Source organism: Ursus maritimus, unplaced genomic scaffold, assembly GCF_017311325.1.
Source record: "Ursus maritimus isolate PB19 unplaced genomic scaffold, ASM1731132v1 scaffold_18, whole genome shotgun sequence".
NCBI lineage: Eukaryota > Metazoa > Chordata > Mammalia > Carnivora > Ursidae > Ursus > Ursus maritimus.
This window is the reverse complement of record NW_024424230.1, coordinates 18,020,109-18,044,617: the sequence shown is the minus strand read 5'-3', so window position 1 is coordinate 18,044,617 and position 24,509 is coordinate 18,020,109. Positions and strand designations below refer to the sequence as shown.

Genomic DNA, 24,509 nt, shown 5'->3' with positions numbered 1-24,509 from the left:
TTCTTTATATATACTGGGTACAAGTCCTTTGACAGCTGTATAATTTTCAAATATTTTCTTCCAGTCTGTGACTTGTCATTTACAGAACAAAAGTTTTTGATAAAGTCCAATTTATCAGTTTCTTTCATGACTTGTGTTTTGATATTGTATCTGAAAACTTATTGACAAACCCACAGTCATGCAGATTTTCTCCTAGAAGCTTTACATTTGTCGTATGACTTAGTAATTTCATTCATTTCTCTCTGTAAGTAGCATTCTTATTCTTGCTTGCTTCTTCCTTTTTAACCTATAACATATCTTTTAGGTCATTAACTTACTATCTGTACTTAATTAACACATCTTAAGAGTTTGTCTATAGGGGCGCCTGGGTGGCACAGCGGTTAAGCGTCTGCCTTCGGCTCAGGGCGTGATCCCGGCGTTCTGGGATCGAGCCCCACATCAGGCTCCTCCGCTATGAGCCTGCTTCTTCCTCTCCTACTCTCCCTGCTTGTGTTCCCTCTCTCGCTGGCTGTCTCTATCTCTGTCAAATAAATAAATAAAATCTTAAAAAAAAAAAAAAAGTTTGTCTATAATCTTACACACTACTTATTTATTTATTATCTTGACTTAACATGTCTTTTGGGTTTTATCCATCTGAATGTTTTTCTTGTTATCTAAGAAGAATTTAATATTCTCAAATAATGAAGTCAGAGCACATCACAGTGTTTATCTATTAATTGAGTAACTATTGATATATCACAAATGCCTTATAGTGTGATCTTATAGCATATTGCTGCCAATTAAGTGTGTCACCCACTAGGATATTAAACCAAGATTCCTATGTCTTTATTTTCAAATCCATTAATCATGTGTGTTGAGTCATTACAAGGTCCAAAGCTTTCCCACTCCTGTGTGTATGTAGATACTTGAAAGTAGCGTAATTTGGCAGTAACAAGCAATCATAAGATAAATTGGTTCTTTGAAATGTATTAAATATTTATTCTATTTTTGCCTTCAAATGGCTTATATGTAAACAGATGTCATAAGATGTCTGGAAATATAGCTCTAAAAGCCGGGAAGTGATGCTTAATCAAGTTAAAAAAGGATATAAATAAATGGGTTCATCAAATAGAAAAAAAAGTTGAATATTGAATACTGGAGGTAGTAATGTCCGTCTAGAGAAAAAGTAAATAAAAATAAGCTAAACTTAATAATAACAGTAATAATAATATTGATTATGGTGCTATTTATTGAGCACTTACTATATCCTAGATGCTGTGCTAACCTATGCACCTTATATCTGTCATTGAATTTAAGAGATAACACATCATTGTGTTTTATCCTGGCTTGTAAACAAGGATACAAAGTGTCTTGGCTAGGTTGCCAGAAGTTATTGCTTTTCATCGGTTGCCTCTCTGAGACTGTCTGCTAGTATAGATCAAACTCTCTGCCTTCATAATTGTCTTCAGACAGTTGCTTCTGGCTCTGTACAAACTGAATTCCTAGACTACTCTGATGATAAGAAACAAGTTGTAGGGTTATCCTTACTTATCCTAAAACCTCAAATATTGAAGTTTCATTTACTGTCATTACATAGCTACCAACTCTGGCAATCTTGTGATTATGTTTACATCTGTTGACCTGTTCTTTCCACATACCATGATGAAGCCTTAAAGAATGAAAACATACTCCTTTCCTGCTTCATCTTTTCTCTTAGCACCCTGTTTCTCACTGCCTTTAGGGCTTTGACCTTAAATGTCCCTTTAGCCGCATTTTTGCCTCTCCTCCCACTTCTTACACTTCTGCTGCCCATTTCTGTGGCTATATTAGGGTCCTTTAACATATTCTCCTGTCTACCTGAAATTTTCTTCACTTAGTGTCATTCGATGATAAATTCCCATACACGCTTCAGGACCCAGCTCAAGTACTTCCTTCCCATGAGGTTGTTTTTGACATGTATTCTCTCCCTCCCCGCTCCCAGAGTTAATGGATTTTTCTTTAGATGGATACTATTTTCACTATGCACTTATAAATCTTTATTTTCCGCATGACTATAAGTTTCTCTACTATAAAGTCCTCCATCCCCACCCTTCATTTTTATTCCCTTCGCCCAGCATAACTGTCATTGAGAAAGAGTTGATGAGTGAATCTTCTTGCCCTTCTCTATGTTCAGAGCCCCTTCTCTATGTTCAGAGCCCGTTCTCCTTCCATATGTTTTATGTGAAAACAACCTTGGTTTTCTCCCCATTTATACTGTATTTTAAAAAAAAAATCTACATCAGGGGTTTTCAGGGTTTTTTTTTTTTTTTTAGTGTGTTCTTTCTTCAAAGGAAAACTTTTATAAAATGTGTATGTGTGTGTGCATGCACGCACATACCCACATATAAAAAGGTAAAGATGGGAAGCTTGGCGGTCGTCTTCGGGAACCTCTAGGGAACTCATGGAGCTCCAAGTATAGTATGGTTTTAAAATTGTTGGCCTTGGGGCGCCTGGGTGGCTCAGTTGTTAAGCGTCTGCCTTTGGTTCAGGACGTGATCCCGGAGCCCTGGGATCGAGCCCCACATCAGGCTCCTCCGCTGGGAGCCTGCTTCTTCCTCTCCCACTCCCCCTGCTTGTATTCCCTCTCTCACTGACTGTCTCTCTCTCTGTCAAATAAATAAATAAAATCTTAAAAAAAAATTGTTGGCCTTATTGCTACCTCTGTTTTTGAGTTCTTCCAAATCATTCTTCATATTGCTTTAAGAGAGATCTTTCTAAAACACAAAATTATCTCTCATGCTTAAATTTCTTTAATGAGTCGCATGGCCTCACCTCACATGTTAGCTTTTTGGGAAGTAAGGCTATGTCTCTTTCACCTTTGTGTCTATAGTGCCTGCTATGGGTTTGGTACCCAGTAGCCTGGGTTCTTCATCAATATTTAAGAGAGTGGAAGGAACTTTACCTATCTTCATCATTCTAACAGCTTTGCTTTACTCATATTGGCAGTGCCAGCTTCTCTCCTTCAGATCTTTCCCAGTTTTCAGGGCCAGGCAAATCTTCCTTATTTTAAAGCTCTCCTTAGCTTCTGCAGCATTCATCAGTTTCTCATTCTTTGATTTCTAAAGCAGCATGTTGTTACTAGAGCAGTATACTTACTGTCCTGTATTTAGTGCACCGTGTTATTGGTGGTGTAACCTCTGCCTGCGTAATCCTAGCAAAACGGTGAAGATTCATAGACGGTTCCAAAGGGAGTTTCTTCTCCACAAGAATATACTTTGCCCAGTTCTGAGGTATATAATTCTGCTTACAATTTAGGTTTCTAAATCATTCAAGGTTGTAATTTTAAGTTTATACTTCAGTACAGTTGTGTGTCAAGACAGATTTGCCTTTGTTTCTCAACACATTGTAGGTTGAACAATAAATCTTTGTTTTATTGTGTCTTCTGAAACCAAAATTGGTGTTGAGTCAGCTCATAGCCTGCAAATCAAACAGAAATCTTTGAAAAAGTACATGCAATGAATTAAAAGTATTAGGTGTGATTTTTACCATGGATCATTTTCAGGTTCTTGTTGGGAAAGAGGAACAATAAAGCTTTATCCTCTTATGTTATTATTCTGTTGATACAGTTATGTGTTTCCTATTCCTTATGTATATTTCGGCGTTTCTTTTGTTGCTTTCAGAATTGTTTATAATTACATTTTATGTGAGAACAATTTTCTTAAAAAAAAATCAAAATGTGAATAGGAAGAATGTATTTCGTTTCCTTAGAAATAACTATCAAAACTCATGTTACCAAAATGATTATTATATTCTTATTCAGGCTTGAAGACATTTTGCTTATTGTGCCTATATTTTTTCATCTAATTACTTTGTGGCCTTTAATAAACTAAGTTGTTTTTGATAAATTGAAATGATGTCTGTTTAGAATAAGGGGTAAATACTCTCAACATTTCTTGCAGGAAGACTTTTCTCTGAGACATCTGTGCTGTTATATTTTATATTTTTGATGTTATTACAGAAGGAAAAGTGGATACTGTGTCTTTAATGGAAAGCAAAAGGTTATCTTTCTCTGGCCTTTGTGTGTATGTGCTGATGTGGATGTAGGCAGCCAGACAGGCAATGTGTGCAGAGAGACTAGGGAACCGGCTGTGGATCGATAGAAGTGGTGTGAAGTGAATTAATGCGAGGCAGGCCGTCTGTCTGTCATAAGGATTGTGGGGAATGTGGGGCAGTGTGGTCAGTCACTGCAAAGATCTGCTTCCAATAAATTCAAGCCGCCTGCCTGAAAAGAAACTCTAGGCTCACACATACTCCCTTCCTTATTGTTAAATTTTACCTTATTCAAAGTAAGTGTTCCTATCAAATTATCGCCTCTGGTATACTTTAATTGAACCACCGGAAAGCCACAGTTGTGAGAAACTGATGAAATGAAAATACCTGCTATTCTTTCAGATCCGTTTCTCACCCTCAGTGCAAATCTATATCACTACGGGAATGAAAAATCGCATTTTTGTTAATATTTATAAATATCGTGGTATATATTTTCCTGAATCCTAACAGTATTGTTTATCACTTTCATCCATCTAAATCTTCAATAAAATAATAAAATTATAATGAACTCAAATGGTTTTATATCCCAATATGGATTAAAGCGCTGTATTTTAAATGTTACTCTATTAAAATTTAGTATTTAATCTTTGATTATTAAGTTAATCACATGGCACAGAGATCTTCTGAGTTCATATTATTTACCCTTACTCAGATAGCATTAGTCAGTAGGAAGAAAATATTTATGAAGGTAATTTATAAGCTTTTGAAAGAGAAATTTAGAATAATGTGCCTGATTTTGCTGATGTGGAGAGGCAAGTGCTGTTTTATTCCATTGATTTTGAAAACTGTATTTCATATTTACATTTTAAAAAATGTTTTTTCTAAAGTGATTAAAAATATTGCAGACAAAGAGGAGAGTGTGTGTGTATATGTATAATCTCATAGTGAAAATGATCTCAGTGTTTAGAATCCAGATGACACGGAGAGCTGGTAGTAGTCTTCTCTGTCCTGTTTCTTACTTTGGCTGCCAGCCACAGCCCACCCTGCCCCTTCCGCTGCGTGTCCAAACTTACTCAGACCTGTTTTCTGTTCCATCCCATTTTTGCTCTTGTTTTCCTCCTGATTCACAGTGTAGAACCCATTTATAGGTACCTATTGTTTGGCATAATGTACGTTCATGTTTTTTATTTTGTGAAATCTGGATTTGGGGATTAACTTTTTTTAAGTGTCTTGCATCTTTCTATTATTTTTTTTTAATTTTTTTAAAAAAGATTATTTATTTATTTATTTGACAGAGAAAGAGACAGCCAGCGAGAGAGGGAACACAAGCAGGGGGAGTGGGAGAGGAAGAAGCAGGCTCCCAGTGGAGGAGCCTGATGCGGGGCTCGATCCCAGGACTCTGGGATCACGCCCTGTACCGAAGGCAGACGCTTAATGACTGAGCCACCCAGGCGCCCTGTTTCTATTATTTTTTGTATCTCCTTTGTTATTGTATTTCTTTATTTTATCTCATTTTCATCTCTTTATTATACATCTTTCCCTAAAGCTTACTACTTAGTCCTATTTTCTTAGTATATTTAAAAACATAATTTGTATCGTGGGACTGAAAATATTCAGTTCTATTCAACATGTATTTATGAGGTGTTCATTATTGCCAGATATTTTGGGGATACTCAGGAAGTAGCTTAGTCTTAAGTATTGTGGTGTGGTTTGACAAATAAGCTCAAGTGTATAAGAAAATAGCAAAATACCACCATATAATTAGTTGACAATTTTTGTAATCTTTATTATTAACATGTAAGAAACTGAGAGTTCCATATAAGTATTTTCTAAGTGGACTTTCCTTCATATTTCTCAGGAGTATTTCATCATCTTATTTACGGTGGACAGTAGTAAACTGACTTTTATGCTTGAAAAAGTTTAGTTTTCTAGGCCAAGAAGAAAGTAAGACAAATTTCTCTATAGTCTTTGTGTTTCATGGAAAGCAGCATTATATTCTGGCATAATCCCCAGTTCTCTTTAGTGACAGTGATGTAGTACCTTCTGTTGTATCGTTTGTTTTTTAAGTAAGTTTATTGAGGTATAATGTATATATAGAAAAGTTCACCCTTTTCCAGGAATTTTATTGTTCTTTGGGTTTTAAGCAAATATGGATAGTCCTGTCTCCACTTCCACAATCAACATATAGATTATTTTCCAGGCACCCGGCTGGCTCAGTCGGTGGAGTGTGAGATACTTCATCTCGCAGTTGGGAGTTCGAGCCCCACATTGGGTGGAGAGATTACTTAAAAAATAAAGTCTTAAAACCCCCAAACATATAGATTATTTTCATTACTCTAAAATATTCGCTAATACCACTTTGTAGTTAGTCTCTTACCCGCACCCCTAGCCTCCAGGAGCCATCAGTTTGATTTTGATCCTACAGTTGCCTTTTACAGAATGTCTGCTCTAATGTCAGCCTGCTAACGTAAGATGGTAATATAACACGTAATTAAATACTGAGGAGATTAGAAATAGCTAAGATATGACTAGGAATTTTTTTAAATGTTATTCCTTCTTTTGCAGATAATGATTACCATGCTTAGAGGGATTAAATAATAATTCTGCTCATCTTTTGCCATAACTGTATGATCCAGAAGTTCAAAAGGAAAAGCTTCTATCATTTCCTCATAATGAACTGTTAAAATTAGTTTTTAATAATCTGCAACATTTGGATTTGAGAGTTGATGGTAGCAATGTCGTCTTCCCATTCTCAGTATCTCTTCCCTTGCGATCTCCCAACAAAAGTTAGGAATCTTAGGTATCTCTTTACCAACCCAATGCCCAGTTTGAAGTTAGGATAGTTGGGGTGCCTGGGTGGCTCAGTCAGTTTAGCATCTGCCTTCGGCTCAGGTCATGATCCCTGGGTCCCGGGATCGAGCCCCATTCTTTTTTTTTTTTTTTTTGTGAATCTGCATATGGTTTTTTTAAAAAACATTTTTTTAAATTTAAATTCAATTAATTAATATATAATGTATTACTGGTTTTAGAGGTACAGGTGTGATTCATCAGTCTTATATAATACCCAGTGCTCATTACATCACATGCCCTCCTTAATGTCCATCACTCCATCTCTCCACCCCCGTCCCCTCCAGAAACCCTCAGTTTGTTGCCTGTGATTAAGAGTCTCTTATGGTTTGTCTCCCTCTCTGGTTTTGTCTTGTTTTATTTTTTCCTCTCTTCCCCTATGATCCTTTGTTTTGTTTCTTAAATTCCACATGTCAGTGAGATCATATAATTGTCTTTCTCTGATTGATTTATTTCGCTTAGCATTATACCCTTTAGTTTCATCCACATCATTACAAGTGGAAAGTTTTCATTTTTTAATGGCTGAGTAATATTCCATTGTATATAAAAGAAATTCTGTACCCATAGTATGATTCCCCGTTTCTCCCCACTCCCAAGCCCTAAGTACACAAATGTACTTTATAGATTTGTCTGTTTGGGACATTTCATGTAAATGGAATCATACAACATGTGATGTGTTGTGACTGGTTTCTTTTACTTAATACTTCATTTCCTTGTATTGCTGATTAATATTCTACTATACGAATATATCATGGTTTATTTATCATTTGATAAATTGTGATATATTTATACATTTATTCATCAGTTGATGGACAACTCAGATTGTTTACACTCTTGGGTTTTTATGAATAGTGCTGCTGTGAACATTCATGTACACGTCTGAGTGGACGTAAGTTTTCATTCCTTGGGAGTACAATTGCTGGGTTATACGATAACTCTGTTTAATCTTTTGGGAAACTCTCAGACTATTTACTGTAGAATTTTCAGAGTTCCTTACATAGGGCACCTGGCTGGATCAGTCCATAGAGCATGTGACTCTTGATCTTGGATTTGTGAGTTTGAGCCCCACATGGGGTGTAGAGATTACTTAAAAATAAAAATCTTTAAAAATTAAAAAATAAAAAAGAGCTCTGTATATAGTTTAGCTACTAGTCCCTTGTTGGATATGTGATTTGTGAATTCTTGGTACTGGTCTGTAGCTTGTTTTTTCATTCTCTTAACGGGGTCTTATATGGAGCAAAGTTTTTAATTTCGATGAAGTCCACTGTCATTTTTTCCCTTTTATGGATTGTGCTTTTGGTGTCATGTCTAGGCATAGCTCTCAAAGACTTTCTCTTTTTTTCTAAAAGTTTATTATTTTATATTCTACATTTAAGTCCACAATCCATTTTGAATTAATTTTTATATAAGGTGTGAGCCTTAGGTCGAGGTTCATATTTTTGCCTATGGATGTCCCGTTCTCTTAGCCCACCTGTTGAAGAGATTATCTTTCCTCCATTGAATTACTTTTGCACCTCTGTCAAAAATCAGTTGTGTGTATTTGTATGCATCTTTTTCTTGGTTCTCTATTTTGTTCCATTAACCTGAAACCACATAGTTTTAATAAACTTAACTACATTATATCTAGAAATGGAGTATGTGGGGTTTTTTTCTACCTTTTCCTTTTCTTCCCCCCAGAGTTCTAGCTATTCTAGTTCTTTCCATATAATCTAGTTTTTCTAGCTAATCTAGTTGTCTTTCCATATAATTTTAGAATAATTTTGTCTGTATCTACAAAAAAAATTGTGTAAGGATTTTCATACATATTGCATTAAATCTGTGTATCAATTTATGGAGAATTGACATCTTTACTCTTTGTTGAATCTTCCAGTACATAAACATGATATGTCTTTCCGTTTCATTTCTTTAGATCTTCTTTGATTTTTTTATCAGTTTTTTGTAGGTTTCAGCATAGAATTCCAATTGTATATTTTTGTTTCAGATTTATTTATTTACTTGAGAGAGAGAGCTAACGAGCATGCAGGGAAGTGGGATAGAGGGAGAGGGAGAGAGAGAATCTCAAGCTGACTCCCCACTGAGCATAGAGCCCGATGCAGGGCTTGATCTCATGACCCAAGATCATAACCTGAGCTGAAATCAAGAGTCAGATACTTAAGTGACAGCCACCTAGGCACCCCTGTATATGTTTCTTTTAGATTTACATTGAAGTGTTTCAGCTTTTTGAATCATTGTTAGTAGTATTTTTTTAAATGTAGTTTGCCAGCATATAAAAATATAATTGATAAAACTTTTTTCTTATATTCTGCAGCCTTGCTGAACTCACCTATTCAGTTTTTTTCTCCTATTCCTTTAGATTATCTCTGTAGACAATCATTTTTCCTTAAATAAGGACAGTTTACCTCATCTATTCCAAACTGTATCCATTTTCTTTTCCTGCTTTATTACACTGGCTAGAAGTTCCAGTGCTCTGTTAAATAAGAGAGGTGAGTGTGGGCAGCTTTGTTTCATTTCTGATCATCGGAGGAAAGCATTTGATCTTTTACCATTAAGGAGAATGTTATAGATTTTAAGCAGGTGCTCTTTATTAAGTGAGAAGTTCCCCTCCATTTCTATTTTTCTTAAAGTTTTATTTTTTAAATCATGGGTTGATGTTGAATTTTGTCAAATGATGATGCTCTTTTTCTTCTTTAGCCTGTTAATATTTCAGTTAGGCTTATTTATCTGTGAGCATTGAACAGACTTTCATCCCTGGAATAAATCTCAGTTGATCATGGTGTATAATTCCTCATCTATGTTGTTGAATTCTATTTTCTTACCTTCTGGTTAGGACTTTTGAGACTAAGTGATATCGATCTGTAGTTTTCTTTTTTCTGTTTTTCTTTTCTTTACATTTTCTTTTCTCTTCTGTCAAGAGATAAAGTATCTTATAACTTTGTTTTGGAAAGCATTAATCAAAGAACCAGTTTCAGCATAGCTGCTTCTTGGTCTTTGAACCTTGGTTACTTTGAAAAATGCATGTTTTCTCTTTAAGCTCTGTCCCGAAGTATTGACTAACCACAGTTGACTAGTCACCAGGCACAGCACAAGAACTTTGTGGGGGGTGCTTGACAGAGTCGATACTCAATATTGTGTGAGTCCGTGAGTTTTCATGGTTATGCTGTGATGTTCTGTCATACCTTCTACCCTGCCCTGAGCAGCTCATTCCCTGGAAGAACTTCATGGTGAAAAGGATATTGGGGTTTGAAATCAGAAGACCTATGTGTCAGCAGTGGTTCTCAGATTTAGTATCTGTGTTATGTTGAACAGTTACTTAACCTCTCTAATTAAATGAGATGAATTTAAATGGATTTATAAATTTGTTACTACATAAATACTAGCTTTATTTTTATTGAATCCTTTAATTTTATAGGGAAGAAAAAAATACTAGTAAAAGATTGATGATATCCGAACAGTTCCTTAATATCTTTTCCCCATTTCTCTGATCATTTTCAAAATTATCAAGTATTAAGAAACAAGACTGAGAGATTTCAGAGATTTATATTTTGATTTAATATGACATAATCTTTGATTTTGTGTTTAAGCAATAAATCTTTAGAAATGTGGCATTTACTTAATTTCCTCCCCCTTGCGATTATTTTACTGAAAGCCATGTTTAATTAAAAAATTAACTTTGTAGTATTTTTCTAGTAATCTCCCTCCCTTTTTTAAAGTTTTATCTTGAAAACCCAACAACAACATGATATTGCAGAGGGATGGTGTCATTTGGTGTTCATCAGCGACCATTGAATTTAGCACTGCTCATTTTTTTGTTGGAGCAATTCTGAGTGGTACTAACATGGTGTGTCCTCCTCGGCAAATTGAAGTCATTAGGCCTTGGAACTGTCTACTGGTAGATCTAGTTCTGGGTCATTCAGGTGGTGGACTTTGGTAAACCTGAAGCTGCAAGATTGAATTTCACATAGAAATGTTTAAGTTAATACACCTTCAGGGAAAAAAAAAAGTTCCTGAATATTTATAGCTTTTGATTGTTAAAATATTTCGATGGCTACTGTGAATGCAGTTATTGAAGTACTTATTTAAAAGATTGATTAGAAGCTTCAATTCCTAAAGTAACTTTCAAGTGGTGAAATTTCTGTGTTTTGTGATTTAGTAAAACTATTGATAACCATATGGAAAATATTGAGATACCCTACTATCCATTACCAAATTAGAAATAATGTAGTAGGGGTACCTGGGTGGCTCAGTTCATTAAGCAACTGCCTTCGGCTCAGGTCATGATCCCAGGGTCCTGGGATCAAGTCCCGCAGCATCAGGCTCCCTGCTCAGTGGGGAGCCTGCTTCTCCCTCTGCCACTCCCCCTGCTTGTGCTCTCCTGCTCTCCCTCTGTCAAATACATAAATAAAATCTTAAAAAAAAAATGTAGTAGACAATAAAATGTATCTTCAAGGGTGGGAAAATAGTGTATAAGGAACAGATGTGTGTATCAGTTGGCAAGTTCCCAGGTGACTTATAGAATGGAAGCCTCTGCCGCCCCCCCCCCCCATCTAGTGCAGCCATCTGCTTCAGTTAGGTTCTTTCAGTGTGATAATTATCAGATCTCATATCTAATTCCTCCATAGACAGAGATACTATCCACCTTGGGGCAGTGTATTTCAGATCTCCTACAGAGACCCAGAGCACTTGTCATCATCCCTCCTTCCAGCCCCCAAATTATAACCGAACTAATATTAAAAAGAAGTAAACTTTTAAAACAGTCCTGCACTTTTTAGGGTTTGTTTTTTTTTTTAATTCTGTGCAGCATAATTATGTCTAGATCACCCAAAGTAACTGAAGCAAAAATGTTGAAAGTAATCAAGTAAAAATGTAACTTATCGAAGCATCGTTCTTCTGTTTTTCCCAGATCTTAGGAAAGTTTGTAATCATGTACATATATACATATAAAGAAATAGAGCACACATGAACATTTGTTCATTAATTTTTGTCTCAGCCTAATTGTGGTGAACATATTATATTTTTTTTCATGTATTGCATTTGAATCCAGTAAGTAAATTAAAAAGTTTTAGAGTTTTGGTCCATCTTTCTTTTAGTTTTTAAAACTAAACTTTGTGATTCCATTTGTTCTAGCTGGAGTCTCAGCAGAAGCCATGCAGACGATCAGCACTGCTCCTGATGCCTTGGGGCCAGAAGCCAAGGTCCAGGAGGAAGAGCACGACCTTGCAGATGATGACATCACAACCGGTAAGCAGGGACATCGTTAACATAATCTGGATGAACTTTGTCCAAAATTGGAAAATGCTTTTACATCATTTCTAAGGGGATTAAATATGTTGATGGGAAAGATGGAAACATGTATTGATGGAGTGTTTAGTTTTATGGGACTCTTCAGTGTCCTTTTTGATCTTGAAGTAGTAAGAAGCAGAACTGTTTATTTAGTCTAGGTTTGCTCATTGTTGCTGTAACAATGAACCTGCTAGCTGTGCATTTGATTTCCTGGAGACCTTCTGATTCAGAGGCTAGTATCATTACGAAAGCCTTGAAATGTGTAGAGGAATACACCTATTATGTTATGAAAGGTTTTGCAATTATAGGGTAAACTGCAAAATACTGAAGTCCTAATAGCAATATATGCAATATAGGCTGTGTAAGGAAACTTACAGATATTCTCTGTACCTATAGCATACGAGTGGGTGCGGCTTTTGAAGTTATTTACGTTGTGTAGATATTGACCATTCTAACCTGTATTATTTATTACGTAAATAAAAGCATAAAGTAAAATTTAGGAAAGCCATATACCACATATGTTCCATATTCTGTATGTTTTGTGTTCATGTATGTTCAGCCTATCTTTTTGTAGACTTAAATCAGTTTTCAGTTACTGGATCTCCAAATGCATTCAGCTCAATTTCTCTTAATGTACAGAGGATTAAAAACAACCCACTATAAATATTTTTGTTGGTATTAGGAATGACAAGCTTTTTTGAATGGATGGTTATTATATAAAATCTGACCATATAAACCTATAATTATTGTGAAGCAACAAATAGTGACTTAATAGTAATCAATAATTTGAAAAGAAGCATGCCACATCAGCACAATTTTCATCAAAAACTAAAGGAATAAAAAAAAACTAAAGGGAGGTTTTTTTCTTCTAAAGCTCTGCGTGGCAGGTTCTTTACTGTTTTTCACTGGAAGGAAGTTGAGGGAGCCTAATGATCTCCCTTGAAAATTTACAAAGCATGTAATCAAAAACCTAGAGCCTTGTGCTACTGCTGCAAATAAGTTGTTGACTAAAGTGGGGAGCATCTGGTTTCCAGTAAAAACGGTGGTGCCTAGTACTTGCTACTTTTTAATCCTTTTAAGGTGTCAGTTCATTGATTTAAAAAAACTCAACTTAAATATAAAGATAAGTGATTCCAGAAATTTCCAACTTTTCTGGAAGTCGCTTAGCACTTCACAATTATGAAATTGTTTCAGTAGCTACTAAAGGAAATTCTTTCACTTGCGGATCTTTTTTAACTAGTTCTTTATTCCATTTTCATTGCTTTTTTATATGCTATAGATATGTTTTTTCCCTGTTAATTTTAAAGGCCCTTTAGCCTATAAAAAGTAGTGGTTTAATTCAGAGAGGAAAAGAAGTTGCCTTTTAACAGTAGAATAACTCAATTTGCATTCCGGGATAAAAGCTAAATTTCTGAGCACTCAAGTAAGCATTATTAAATCAGTACATTGAAATTTTGAATTATGCACTACCAAAGTCATGAGACTGCAAATAGCACATGACTGTGCTTTTATTTTATTGTTAAAAAAGTCAAGAAGCTTAAAAATGAAAATCTAGTTTGGAGAGTCAATTAATTCTACGTAAACTATATTTTAATCTGTACAAAGTTAAACATATGTGATGAATGGCTTTGATCAGTTGATTTATTCATTTCATGGCATGGGTACTAGAGGCAAGAATGTTCAAAGAATTTAAATAACTAAAAAAGGCTTCCTTAACGTGTTGTCAAAGCAACTAGCATGCTGCAGTCTGTAGATCGTTTAGGTTACCTTTGAATTGTGTGACTTGATTAAGATGTGGTATAGATTTTTGTGAGGGTTTAGAAGAAAACCATATTTCTTTTTATTGACTAGAATTCTATATAAATTACATTATGAAAAATATGGTAGCTGCATTGAGAGAAACCTGTTTCAGGCACAATAATCTTATTTTGGGATAACCACCATTGTAGAGCACAAGTACTACAGAAGGGAAATCTGGCCAGTTTAGCCATTCACTTTGAAAAATCTGGGGTTTTGTTGGTTACTTAAAAGGAATTGCTCCATTAATATCTTCTCATAAAGTAAACATGGCAGACATATTTACCTGTATTTTGAATGAATTCTTATTTGGAAGTTAGGCTAATATGTACAGTTATATTAATTTTGTATTTATAGCAATCTGGGACTTAATTCTTTAATTACCTTTATTAAACAACTGACCAAGATACCAATTAAATATGAAGTATTATTTAGTGCTTTAGACGGAATAATTATTTTTGAAATTTTTCTTTTTGGTGAGAAAGCATGAGGTATGAATGTTGTCTTATGACACTGATCTGAGCCTAGCAGGCTTTGTTAGTGTTTGCCTTATAAGAGGAGAGAAGCATGGATAAAGCTATATAAGTGTTAGCTATGATCAATTGGAACTAATTAAATTTATTTGAAATGAAGAGTCTTAACTGGAAGAGAACAGCTGGAAAAACTGGGAAGAAAAAATTGAGTCTTGATTGAGACAATTTAAACCTTCACCCTGTCATTTAAAAAATATGTGGCAGCTTCTTTCTATATCTTTCTTTTTAAAGCTAATATCTATTGATTGGCTTTACAAAGTAATGCCAGTGTGCCTTGGTCAACACACATACTCCGTTTTATTCAGCATTCTGTCTTAAGGTTTATCAGATTTTTTCCTTTAACCAAATGTTTTCAATTACACATCAAAGCTATATGAGCCATTTTCACAGATTAATATTGTTTTTATGTAGAAAAAATATTAAAACCTACTTCATGTAATTTTTTTATATTACAGTACAGTATGCATAGGAAATATACTTTTTCATTGGAATTGTTTCAGGTTTTGTAATACTCTGTGTATTAAAATCTGTTTTAACAACAATAATGGTATTTTCTTTACAGTAAAAAGAATGGCATTGATTGTTTCTAGAGTATAATTTCAGTGTCACATGAATATTACTGTATACATGTGTTTGCTTTCGTATAGTATACTTTTGTTTTTAGTATTATAACTTCAATGTTTATTTAGATATATGGTCATTATTTATAAAGAATATGTTCTTGTTTTCCTTACAATATTAAATCGATCATAATTATATTTATAGAGTAAATCTCACTAAAATCTGACTTATATAGGAAAAATTTTACATAAGTTATAATATTTTTTTAAGGTAGACCTTTTAGGTCACTTAGTTATCTTTATATAGTTTTTATCATGGTAAAGGATGGCATTCTGAGTGACGATGAAGCTATATGTTCCCTAAATGTTGCATTTTAAAACAGCCTACCCCTAATTGCAGTTAAAAAGAATTTTGGAAAGATTCCATTCACAAACCTGCATGGATCTCTTTAAGAAAGTCACTAAATTCTTATGAGGGTCATACTGCAATATCCCGCCCTTTGTTCAATGCAGCATGGACACACTGACCATATAACAGTGATAAAGGGTCAAAAGTCACTGACATTGTCAAAAAGAGACTGCTTGGTAGTAGATCAGCAGGACAGTTGACAGATTCAGCTGCCTGCAACAAAAGCTGCAATGATATGTGGATTCACATGGGTGTGTTGACTCTATTTGTTATATTTCTTGTAAATTTTAAATGTAATCTGTAAAAAAAAAAAACAAAACGAGAAATGCTGTGGAAAAAAGAAAAAATAGAGAAGGGTAAGAGAAATTGAAAGTAGCATTCATTGACAGTTTACTATGTACCAAGCACTTTACACTTGACTCTAACAACATTTCTTTGAAGTGGATACTGATATTTTTCCAGATATATAGGTGAGTAAACAAACCCAGAGAGGTCACTTTTACAGGGTTATATACTTAAGAAGTGGTAGATCTGGGACTTAAAATGACCTGCCTGACTCCAAAGCTTATGTGTGGTCTTAAATACAACCCCACACTGCCTAATGTTCTTAAACTCACTGAACTTCAACATCTTTTTCTTTTCAAATGTCAGGTGATGTCACAGTCCACCTTTTTTGCTTTTGATATCAGACATAAGCCTGGTAATTGCTGGATATCTTTTTATTTAAAATATAAACTTGTTATTCTAAATTTAGACCGAGATTATCTCCTTTAGAAAAAATCATCTTATATTCTTTAATTGTTCTTTTTAAATTTGTTCTTTAGATTCTTTAGGACTACTGTGATGTGAGACTGTAAACATAGGTAGTGTTTATTACTAAACACTTATTGCATACATGTAAGATGAAATATTTATTGTTCTAACTTTTTGAAGTCGTCAGTATAAAACCAACATGTTAACATGTATTCATACACTAAAGTCAGCATCTCTAGTATATTAAGATAGAGCTGAAAAGGACATCTAGTCTGAGACTAAATATTGGTTTGTGCGTTTTACTATTTACTAAGGGCCCTATTCATAAAATGTCTTTACATTTGTTTTGACTGAAAAATAGGAAATTCATCCTGTTAAAATACAGGTAAATTCCAAAGAATTTGGGGGCATAATGTATTCAGAAATCAGAAGTACTTTCCAACATAGAGCTAGAGGCCTTATAATTATTAAACTAGAATAAACTTCTTCACTGCTGCCCTTTCCTTTGTTTCTCATTCTTTAACTTACAATTTACGGCCTAAAAAACATTACTACATCTATGTGAATTTTTTTTTTAAGATTTTATTTATTTATTTGACAGAGAGAGAGAGGCAGCGAGAGAGGGAACACAAGCAGGGGGAGTGGGAGAGGGAGAAGCAGGCTTCCCGCTGAGCAGGGAGCCCGATACAGGGCTTGATCCCAAAATGCTGGGATCATGACCTGAGCCGAAGGCGGATGCTTAACGACTGAGCCACCCAGGCACCCCTATGTGAATTTTTTTTAACGATTTTATTTATTTATTTGAGAGAGAGAGGGAGAGACAAAGAGACAGTGAGAGGGAGAAGCAGACTCCCCTCTGAGCAGAGAGGCCGATGTGGGACTCGATCCCAGGGCCCTGAGATCATGACCTGAACCAAAGCCAGACACTTAACTGACTGAGCCACCCAGGCACCCACATCTATGTGAATTTTAAGTCATTTATTCTAAATTATTATCCCTGCCCTTGCTTTTGACTTCAGAATGTTAGTGCTACAAAATCAGTTTACTGTATTAAGGTCTTAGGATGATTCTAAATTACTAACTCTATGGTTTATTTACCATGCAGTTTTCATGAAAACAGATATCAAGAAAAACGAAAGTGTGGATTTCTGAATGAAATATGCCACTCCAAATAATTTACATTTCTAAACTTTTAATCAGGAGGAAGAAGATGTGAATTAAAACTTTAGTTTGGTGTTTAACATTCGGCTTTACTTGCATGTTGATAGGGTATTAAGTAGAATCCCTAAATGCAGTGCTTGAGAGTTTCTGATAGGAATATTAAAATATCGCCAAAAGTATAGCTTTTAGTCCTTCATTTTCTTTTCTCATACTTGCCCTCTTGTAAGTATGGCTTTCCCTTTTCTTTGTTTTTAACTACCACTTACATTAATAACTATCAAATCTGTATCTCCAATCTAGGCTTTTCTTCTGAGTATCAGTTTAATATGTCTTTCGTCCTGAATGTCCTGTAGATACCTACTAAATATTAATTTATAATTGTCCGAAGACCTTATTATACTAAACTCGTATTTTGTAGTAGCTACATACCTTCTGTGCTTAGAAGGGGTAGATACTATACTTGGTATGGTCCCAAATGAGCCCTACTTTTTACTAAACTAAAACTCATCTCCTTTTATATTTATATCTCATTTTATGTTTATATCTCATTTTATATTTATACCTCATTTAAAGATATCACTAAGGGTACCATTAACCACCCACCATCCCAAACTAGAAATCAAGGGATAATCCTGGCTTTCCCGCTTTCCGATAATATCCACATGTAGTTAGTGCCAGTTCTTGTAAAATGCACCTCTTAAATATCTCCTGATGATTTTCCTTTTCTCCATTTCCACAAAGAATGCATAGGTCTGGACTTCCATTTTTTCTATATCGGATTATTATTATTATTGTATTCTCCTGCAACCATCTCCTTATCTTCATTCCCTTGCCCTCCTTTTTAGTTCATGCCTTTGATTGCTCAGAGTGCCAGAAGCCAGCTCATCAAGCTTCACCCTCATTAAGGGTTGTTTAGTGGCTTCCCGTTGTTTATAGCACAAAATCCAAGCACCTTAGTGGAGGTGTCTCGGGCCCTACAAAGATCGACTCCTATCTTGAGCTTCCCTGGCTGCTATGGCAACACTGAACTTTGTTTCCCCAGAGTACCCTGCTGCTTCATGACTTAGACTTTGCATGCACCTCTTCATCTGACTGGTGTGCTGCCCTCAATGTCTCACACACGTGGTAAAGCTCTGAGGGTCCCCTCTAAACCCAGCCTGAGTTTCACCATCTTCCCGAATCCCTTCTGGAAGATGTCCCAGTTTGTTGTATACACTTCTGCTCTTGCACTTTGCAGCATCTTTAAGTGACCATTTCACTTGCCCTCTGTGAGCTATGTGTGGGCATGTGACTTGTACTTTGTATTTCTAGCAATAGAATAGTACCCTGGCATATAGCATCTTCTTAATAAATGTTTATTGAATGAATGATGAATTCATAAGATAACTCCTATTTCAAAAAGAATTCCTTACATACCAGCAATTTACTTATGTATATTTACTATGTCTTTCCTATTATATATTATGTATGTATTTCCTTAACCTCCCTCTTCCTTTTTTAGTGGGTGTTTAATGAGTCAGAAAGCATTTGTAACACATTAGTGAGGGAGTATAGGCTCCTTTTTGATAAACTGTCTACTGATACTGTGAAAATGAGACTTGGAACCGATCTAAGAACATAATTATCTCCATTCAATCAGTAGCTGTTGATTGCCATTTAAAAGTTGATCTTTTTTTCTTGGAAAACATGTCTTCAAAATTAAGAAAAGGATATGATCCATTGGATTTAAATGAGAAAAGATACAAAAAATGCCTGGGAAAATGTGTTTTGTAACTTACATCTTAATGAGGGAGTGGGAGGTGGGATGTACTATTGTGGGAAGCACAGGCTGAGAAGCGGACTCTGAAAACTCTGGAGAGCCCGCTTCATGGTCTGCACTGACCCAGGTTGGAGATGTGCTTATGGGTGGTGGCGCTGGGTTCTTAAGGGTTTTGGTTGCTCTCTCTGTCTCTTTAGTCATGCTTTTCTTCCCTTTATGCTTATCTTTCCCTTTGCCCTGGGAGCTGTGCTGCCTCATGTCTAGCCTCGGCTCTGTCAATGAAAACCAAAATCTCTTGTGGATTTCCTGGAGCGAGGGATGTCAGTGTAACCGTTGTCCAGGAGTTCCCTCTGGGACTTGATGGCCCACTGCAGGAGAAACAGGGTGGCTTGTGTGCAAAGTGGTGAGATGCTCGTAGGAAGGAGAGAAATGCAGAATTTTCCAGGGGGCCTGACATTTGGACATATGCCACAGAAGAAGTAGAGTGTGGAATCGTGTTGTACGGGATGGCGTATGTGGTGTTTTGTGGCATTCCTCTGGGAGTCTGCAGTTAGTTATTTAGCACGAAGAAAACTGGCTTTTTCTCATCCATTGGAATTTTAATGTGTTCAAGCTTATGTTTGAAGGCTTGGCTTGGGGTGACTTGCCTAAGAACAAGTGCAAAACAAAAAGAGGCAAGAAAAAGAACAAAAGATGGCTAATAAGTACCATTTGAATGTTTACTTCCTCTTTAAAATTTTCTTTAGACTTTTTAAAACGGGAAATATACAGGGGTGCCTGGGTGGCTCAGTCGGTTGAGCGTCCGATTCTTGGTTGAGCACCTGACTTTTGGTTTCTGCTGGGGTCATGATTTCAGGGTCCTGGGATCTGTGCTTAACGTGGACTCTGCTGGAGATTATCTCCCTCTCCCTCCTTCCCCCTCTGACACGCCCCACTGCTCTTGTGCATGCTCTCTCTCTCAAATAAATCTTAAAAAAAAAAAAAAAGAAAAAAGAAAATCTACGTAATATTGATGTATTTTGGCCAAAAAAGTGATCGTGTATTTAAATCAATTAAGAATGTTTTGTATACTTGAGGTTTGCTAAGAAAGTAGATATTAAAAATTTTCATGACATAAATAAATCATAGGAAAGTATCAGAGGTGCCCTAACATAAATGACTTTAATCAGCTGTCACATTGGCACTGAATCTTTCATAATGATATTTTCCAAAAATAGCACTTTTATTGTGTGTGTGCGTGTACGCTCACGGTACATCCTCTTTGCATATGATATTTTTGTAAGGAGTTGGTCAAATAAACAGTAATTGACATCATCTGAGCAAACTCATCTAAAAGAATACACTTTAAAAATCAGGGACTAGGGCGCTGGCTGGCTCAATCAGTAGAGCCTGCGACTCTTGATCTCGGGGTTGTGAGTTTGAGACCCATGTTGGGTGTAGAGATTACTCAAAAATAAAATCTTTAAAAAAAAAATCAGGGACTTAAAGTAATAACTATCACAACTCTAGCATTTATTGAGTACCTGATATGTGTCAGGCTGTGCTCTGGGCTCTTTTTAATCCTCACAACTAATTGTAATAAATCCTCGTTATCAATTCCATTTTATAAGACAAGAAAGTAAGTCACAGAATAGTTAAGTAACTTTCCACATAAAGCCCATAGGAAATGGCAGAGTTAGGATTTGAATCCAGCCTGTTTGCCTCTAGATCTTATGCTCTTAAATAGAAGTAATTCATTCAAAGCCAAGTCATTTAAAAAAAAATAAATCTTATACGAAAAAAAGAAACAAATGTATTTATTGTGGCACATCATTTTCTCTTTATGAAATATAGATACTTCTATTTTAATTTTTGATATAGTTTGATATTTTATGTCGTGCAAGGAAATATTTAATATGTGAAGAAAAGACTTCCTATTTTCTTAAAAAATAAACATAGGGGGTACCTGGATGGCTCAGTCAACTAAGCATCTGCTTTGGCTTAGGTCATGATATCAGGGTCCTGGGATTGGCGCTGCACTCAGCAGAGTCTGCTTCTCCCTCTGCCCCCTCCCCCCATGCTCTCTCTGTCTCTCTCAAATAAATAAATAAAATCTTAGAAAAAAATAAACATAGGTAATTAATATAGGAAGACAATTTTATATATTTTCTGGATAAGTAAGAATTATTTTACATTCGTATAAAACCACACATTTAATATACCAGCGCACGTATTTCAGATTTAATATTATATATTCTTTTTGATAAATTTAGACCAGAAAAAAGCAGAAATAAATTGGATAAGAGTGTAGGAACTGTTTTTGTTTTTGTTTTTAAAGCCTTCCATGTGAGTGAATAACCTTCAGTCTGAACTTCTAGTTTGGCCTTTTGTGAGCTGTGTAATAATACCTCTCGGATAAGAATGAATTGCATTAGATTGTGGCACACTATTATATATCTGTATATTACATGAATTGCCCTTATAATTGATATCAAACCCATATGACCAAAAGTTGTAATTCACAAAAGTAATGACAACAATGTCTCATAATTCACAGACTTTATGTCATACCTGTGAATGATTACTTTTACTGTGCAAACCACATTAAAGGGGAAAAACAGGTTTTAAAACAGATGTGGGGTTTGGAAGAGTTCTTCTTGCCGATATTCTATAATAATTTTTACTACACAAAAGGATAATTGAATTGATAAGCATCCTTGAGTTTCCCCGTGATTTCTTGGATTAAAATTGTGAAGCATGAAGGCTTTTACTCTTACTTTGAAATTTTTAATCACAAACATAAGTATTTGAGGTGAAGACAGTCATGAACCTGTATGTATTTGTCCTCACATAATATGTAGAAAGAGAAGCCCTCACTCATAGGTAGGATAAAAATCAAGAGAGAATATTTCATCTTTAAAAAAAAAACAATAACAACAACTATGTATCTTAAATATAGATGAGTGAATTAAATGGAGTAAACCTAATTTAAAAGGATTCCGGGAAACTGAACCAGCTACTCCCTTTGCCCTTTGTATACATTTTTTTTTCAGTGTCGCTGATACCACCTACAAGAAGTATAAGGAATATTCAGCTTTACTCCACAAACACATGAATATGCACCTTGTATTTTTCTGTCACATTCTAGGGAAGATTTGGTAAAGCAAGCAGCGAATTGAGAAGCTGGTGGTCTAACTTGAGAGAGAGGCTGTATATTCACGCACAACACACATGTACCTAAGATAGACGTTAGGGAGAATTCCAGGCACCAGGGATGAGTTAAGGGTAGGATTTACGGATAAGGTAAATCATGGCAGTCATGGCAGCGGTGGACTGACTGTTAGTTTAGCGACTTGGAAATGAAGACTCTGGGGGAGGCTGAGAATAGTCTGGCTGGTATTTTTGAGCACCTGCTAGGTATTTAGCACTTACTAGACACGGGGAGGGTAGAGTGAAGTTCATGCTCCAGAGGGCAAGACTGAGGACTGGCTATGTTTATTTTTTGTTTTAACATTTTTCCCTGAAGAACACTCTTAACATGAAGGTTTAATAAATCCACGTTACCGTGATGTAAAACTTACCATTTCATGTGTATCTACGAGTGAATTTATAGATTTCATGCAACCAGAAAAACAAAATGGAACAGAGTCAAATCAGCTAGATGACAAGCTGGTCTGCAATGGTAGGTACATATTTAGAATATTTTAGAATAAATACGCTTGCGACACAGGCTCTAGTATCTCATTGTCTGTGTCCAGATCTCAGCTTCCCTGCTTATTCACTGTGTGGCTTGTGCAAGGGACTGGGAAGCCTCGGTTTTTTCACCTGAAATATTAGGATAGTAAGATTGTTGGGAAGTTTTAAATGAGATAATGCTTCTAACCTTAGTAGAGGAACTGGCCTGACCCATGACAAGTGCTTGAGAAGTATTGTGTGCCCCCCTCCCCTCATTGCCACCACCATCACTCTAAGTGATTTGCTTTAGTAAATAGAATAAACAATCCGTAACTAACTTAAATTATCACTTATAAATCAGTTCTTTTAGATGACTTAATGATTATTCTATGTGTTTGATCACTCCCAGGGATATAAGTTTACTAGACAAATTTACACTTTATATATAGAGAAGAAACAACATCCAAGCTTCCATGCAAGTTTTCAGAAATTTCTGTAAGCTGTCTCAGGAAATATTGACGAATTATTATAATTTCTTAAGTGCTTGTATATTTGGCTTATTATTTTTTTATCACATGTATTGTCTGAATTCAGTTTTACCAAGAAGAATTAATTGTTTGATGAAATAGAAAGGACAGCCTTAAAAGAAAATACTACTTTATACTTATAGTAACTGAGGGAGAGTTAATTTGCATATTACACCTATGTTTGGCTAGTGGTGATCAGTGTTTAATGGGAAGGAGATAATGATATAAAAAAAACTGTCTGGAGACTTTGATACAGGCATTCAGTTGAGAGTCACTGCTAGATTAGGAAAGCATATTTAAAAGATAAAATCTAAAGGATAAAAGAAAATTTCCGTTGTACTCTTATTAAGAGTCTTCCCAAGGAAGAAGAAGGAGAATTTTTTTTTTTTTAAATTTACTTGAGGGAAAGAGTGCACAGATTGGGGGGAGAGGGAACAGCAAACTCCCTGCTGAACAGGGAGCCTGAAAAGGCCTCCAACCCAGGACCCTGAGATCATGACCTGAGCTGAAGGCAGATGCCTAACCGGCTGAGCCACCCAGGTGCCCCAAGAAGGAGAAAATTTTAGTTCAGCTCTCAGACTTGCAAGGATGCTTACTTTTTAAGAGTATGTTCAAAAGTAGAATAAGGTATACTACACGAAAATAAAAATTCAGTGTGAGAGTATGATAAAGACTTTCAGAAATGCAAGATCTCAAAAATATGTACCTCCCCTTCTCTTTTATCAGGAACTAGAGGAAGAGGTGTGTTCCATTAAAATAAGGGAGTAAACTAAAAGAGAGGCATCCTGGGATCCAGTGATCCAGATAACACACCTCATAAAGTTTGACCCCCTGATGGATGCTATCCCACTGTCCCACGAGTTGGTACCTCTTAGGAATGTAACCTCAACACCTAGCCACCCTGAGGATTACATGGAGAAGAGAATTCTGGGAGTTCAGCATTTGTGTTTCAAGGTCTGATAACCCCTCCTTACAAGAAGAGTCTCAATGAGTGACTGGATTACGTTCACTAAGGTTTCTTCGAATGCATCAGTCTGTGTTCCAGATATTTTGCAAGATCTAACTGTTTCACTTCCCAGGCTGGGCTTGTTTCTGCTACCTAGCGTACTTCCCTATATTCCAGATTTATACAGTTAGATCAATTATTGAAAAATACAGAAAACCACCACCAACTAAAGGTAATTATTAACTACAGGGCAGGGAAAAAAGCTACCATGATTG

General features: G+C 35.7%; 1 protein-coding gene across 1 annotated transcript in view; it reads left to right on the top strand.

Annotated features, from left to right (window-relative positions):
* The window catches only part of WDR7 (WD repeat domain 7), a 337,551-nt gene that overhangs the window by 143,746 nt on the left and 169,296 nt on the right, over positions 1 to 24,509 (top strand). Inside the window, exon 21 of the mRNA XM_040632480.1 lies at positions 11,980 to 12,093. Coding sequence (XP_040488414.1) covers positions 11,980 to 12,093 — 114 coding nt within the window. The remainder of the gene's footprint in view (positions 1 to 11,979; positions 12,094 to 24,509) is intronic.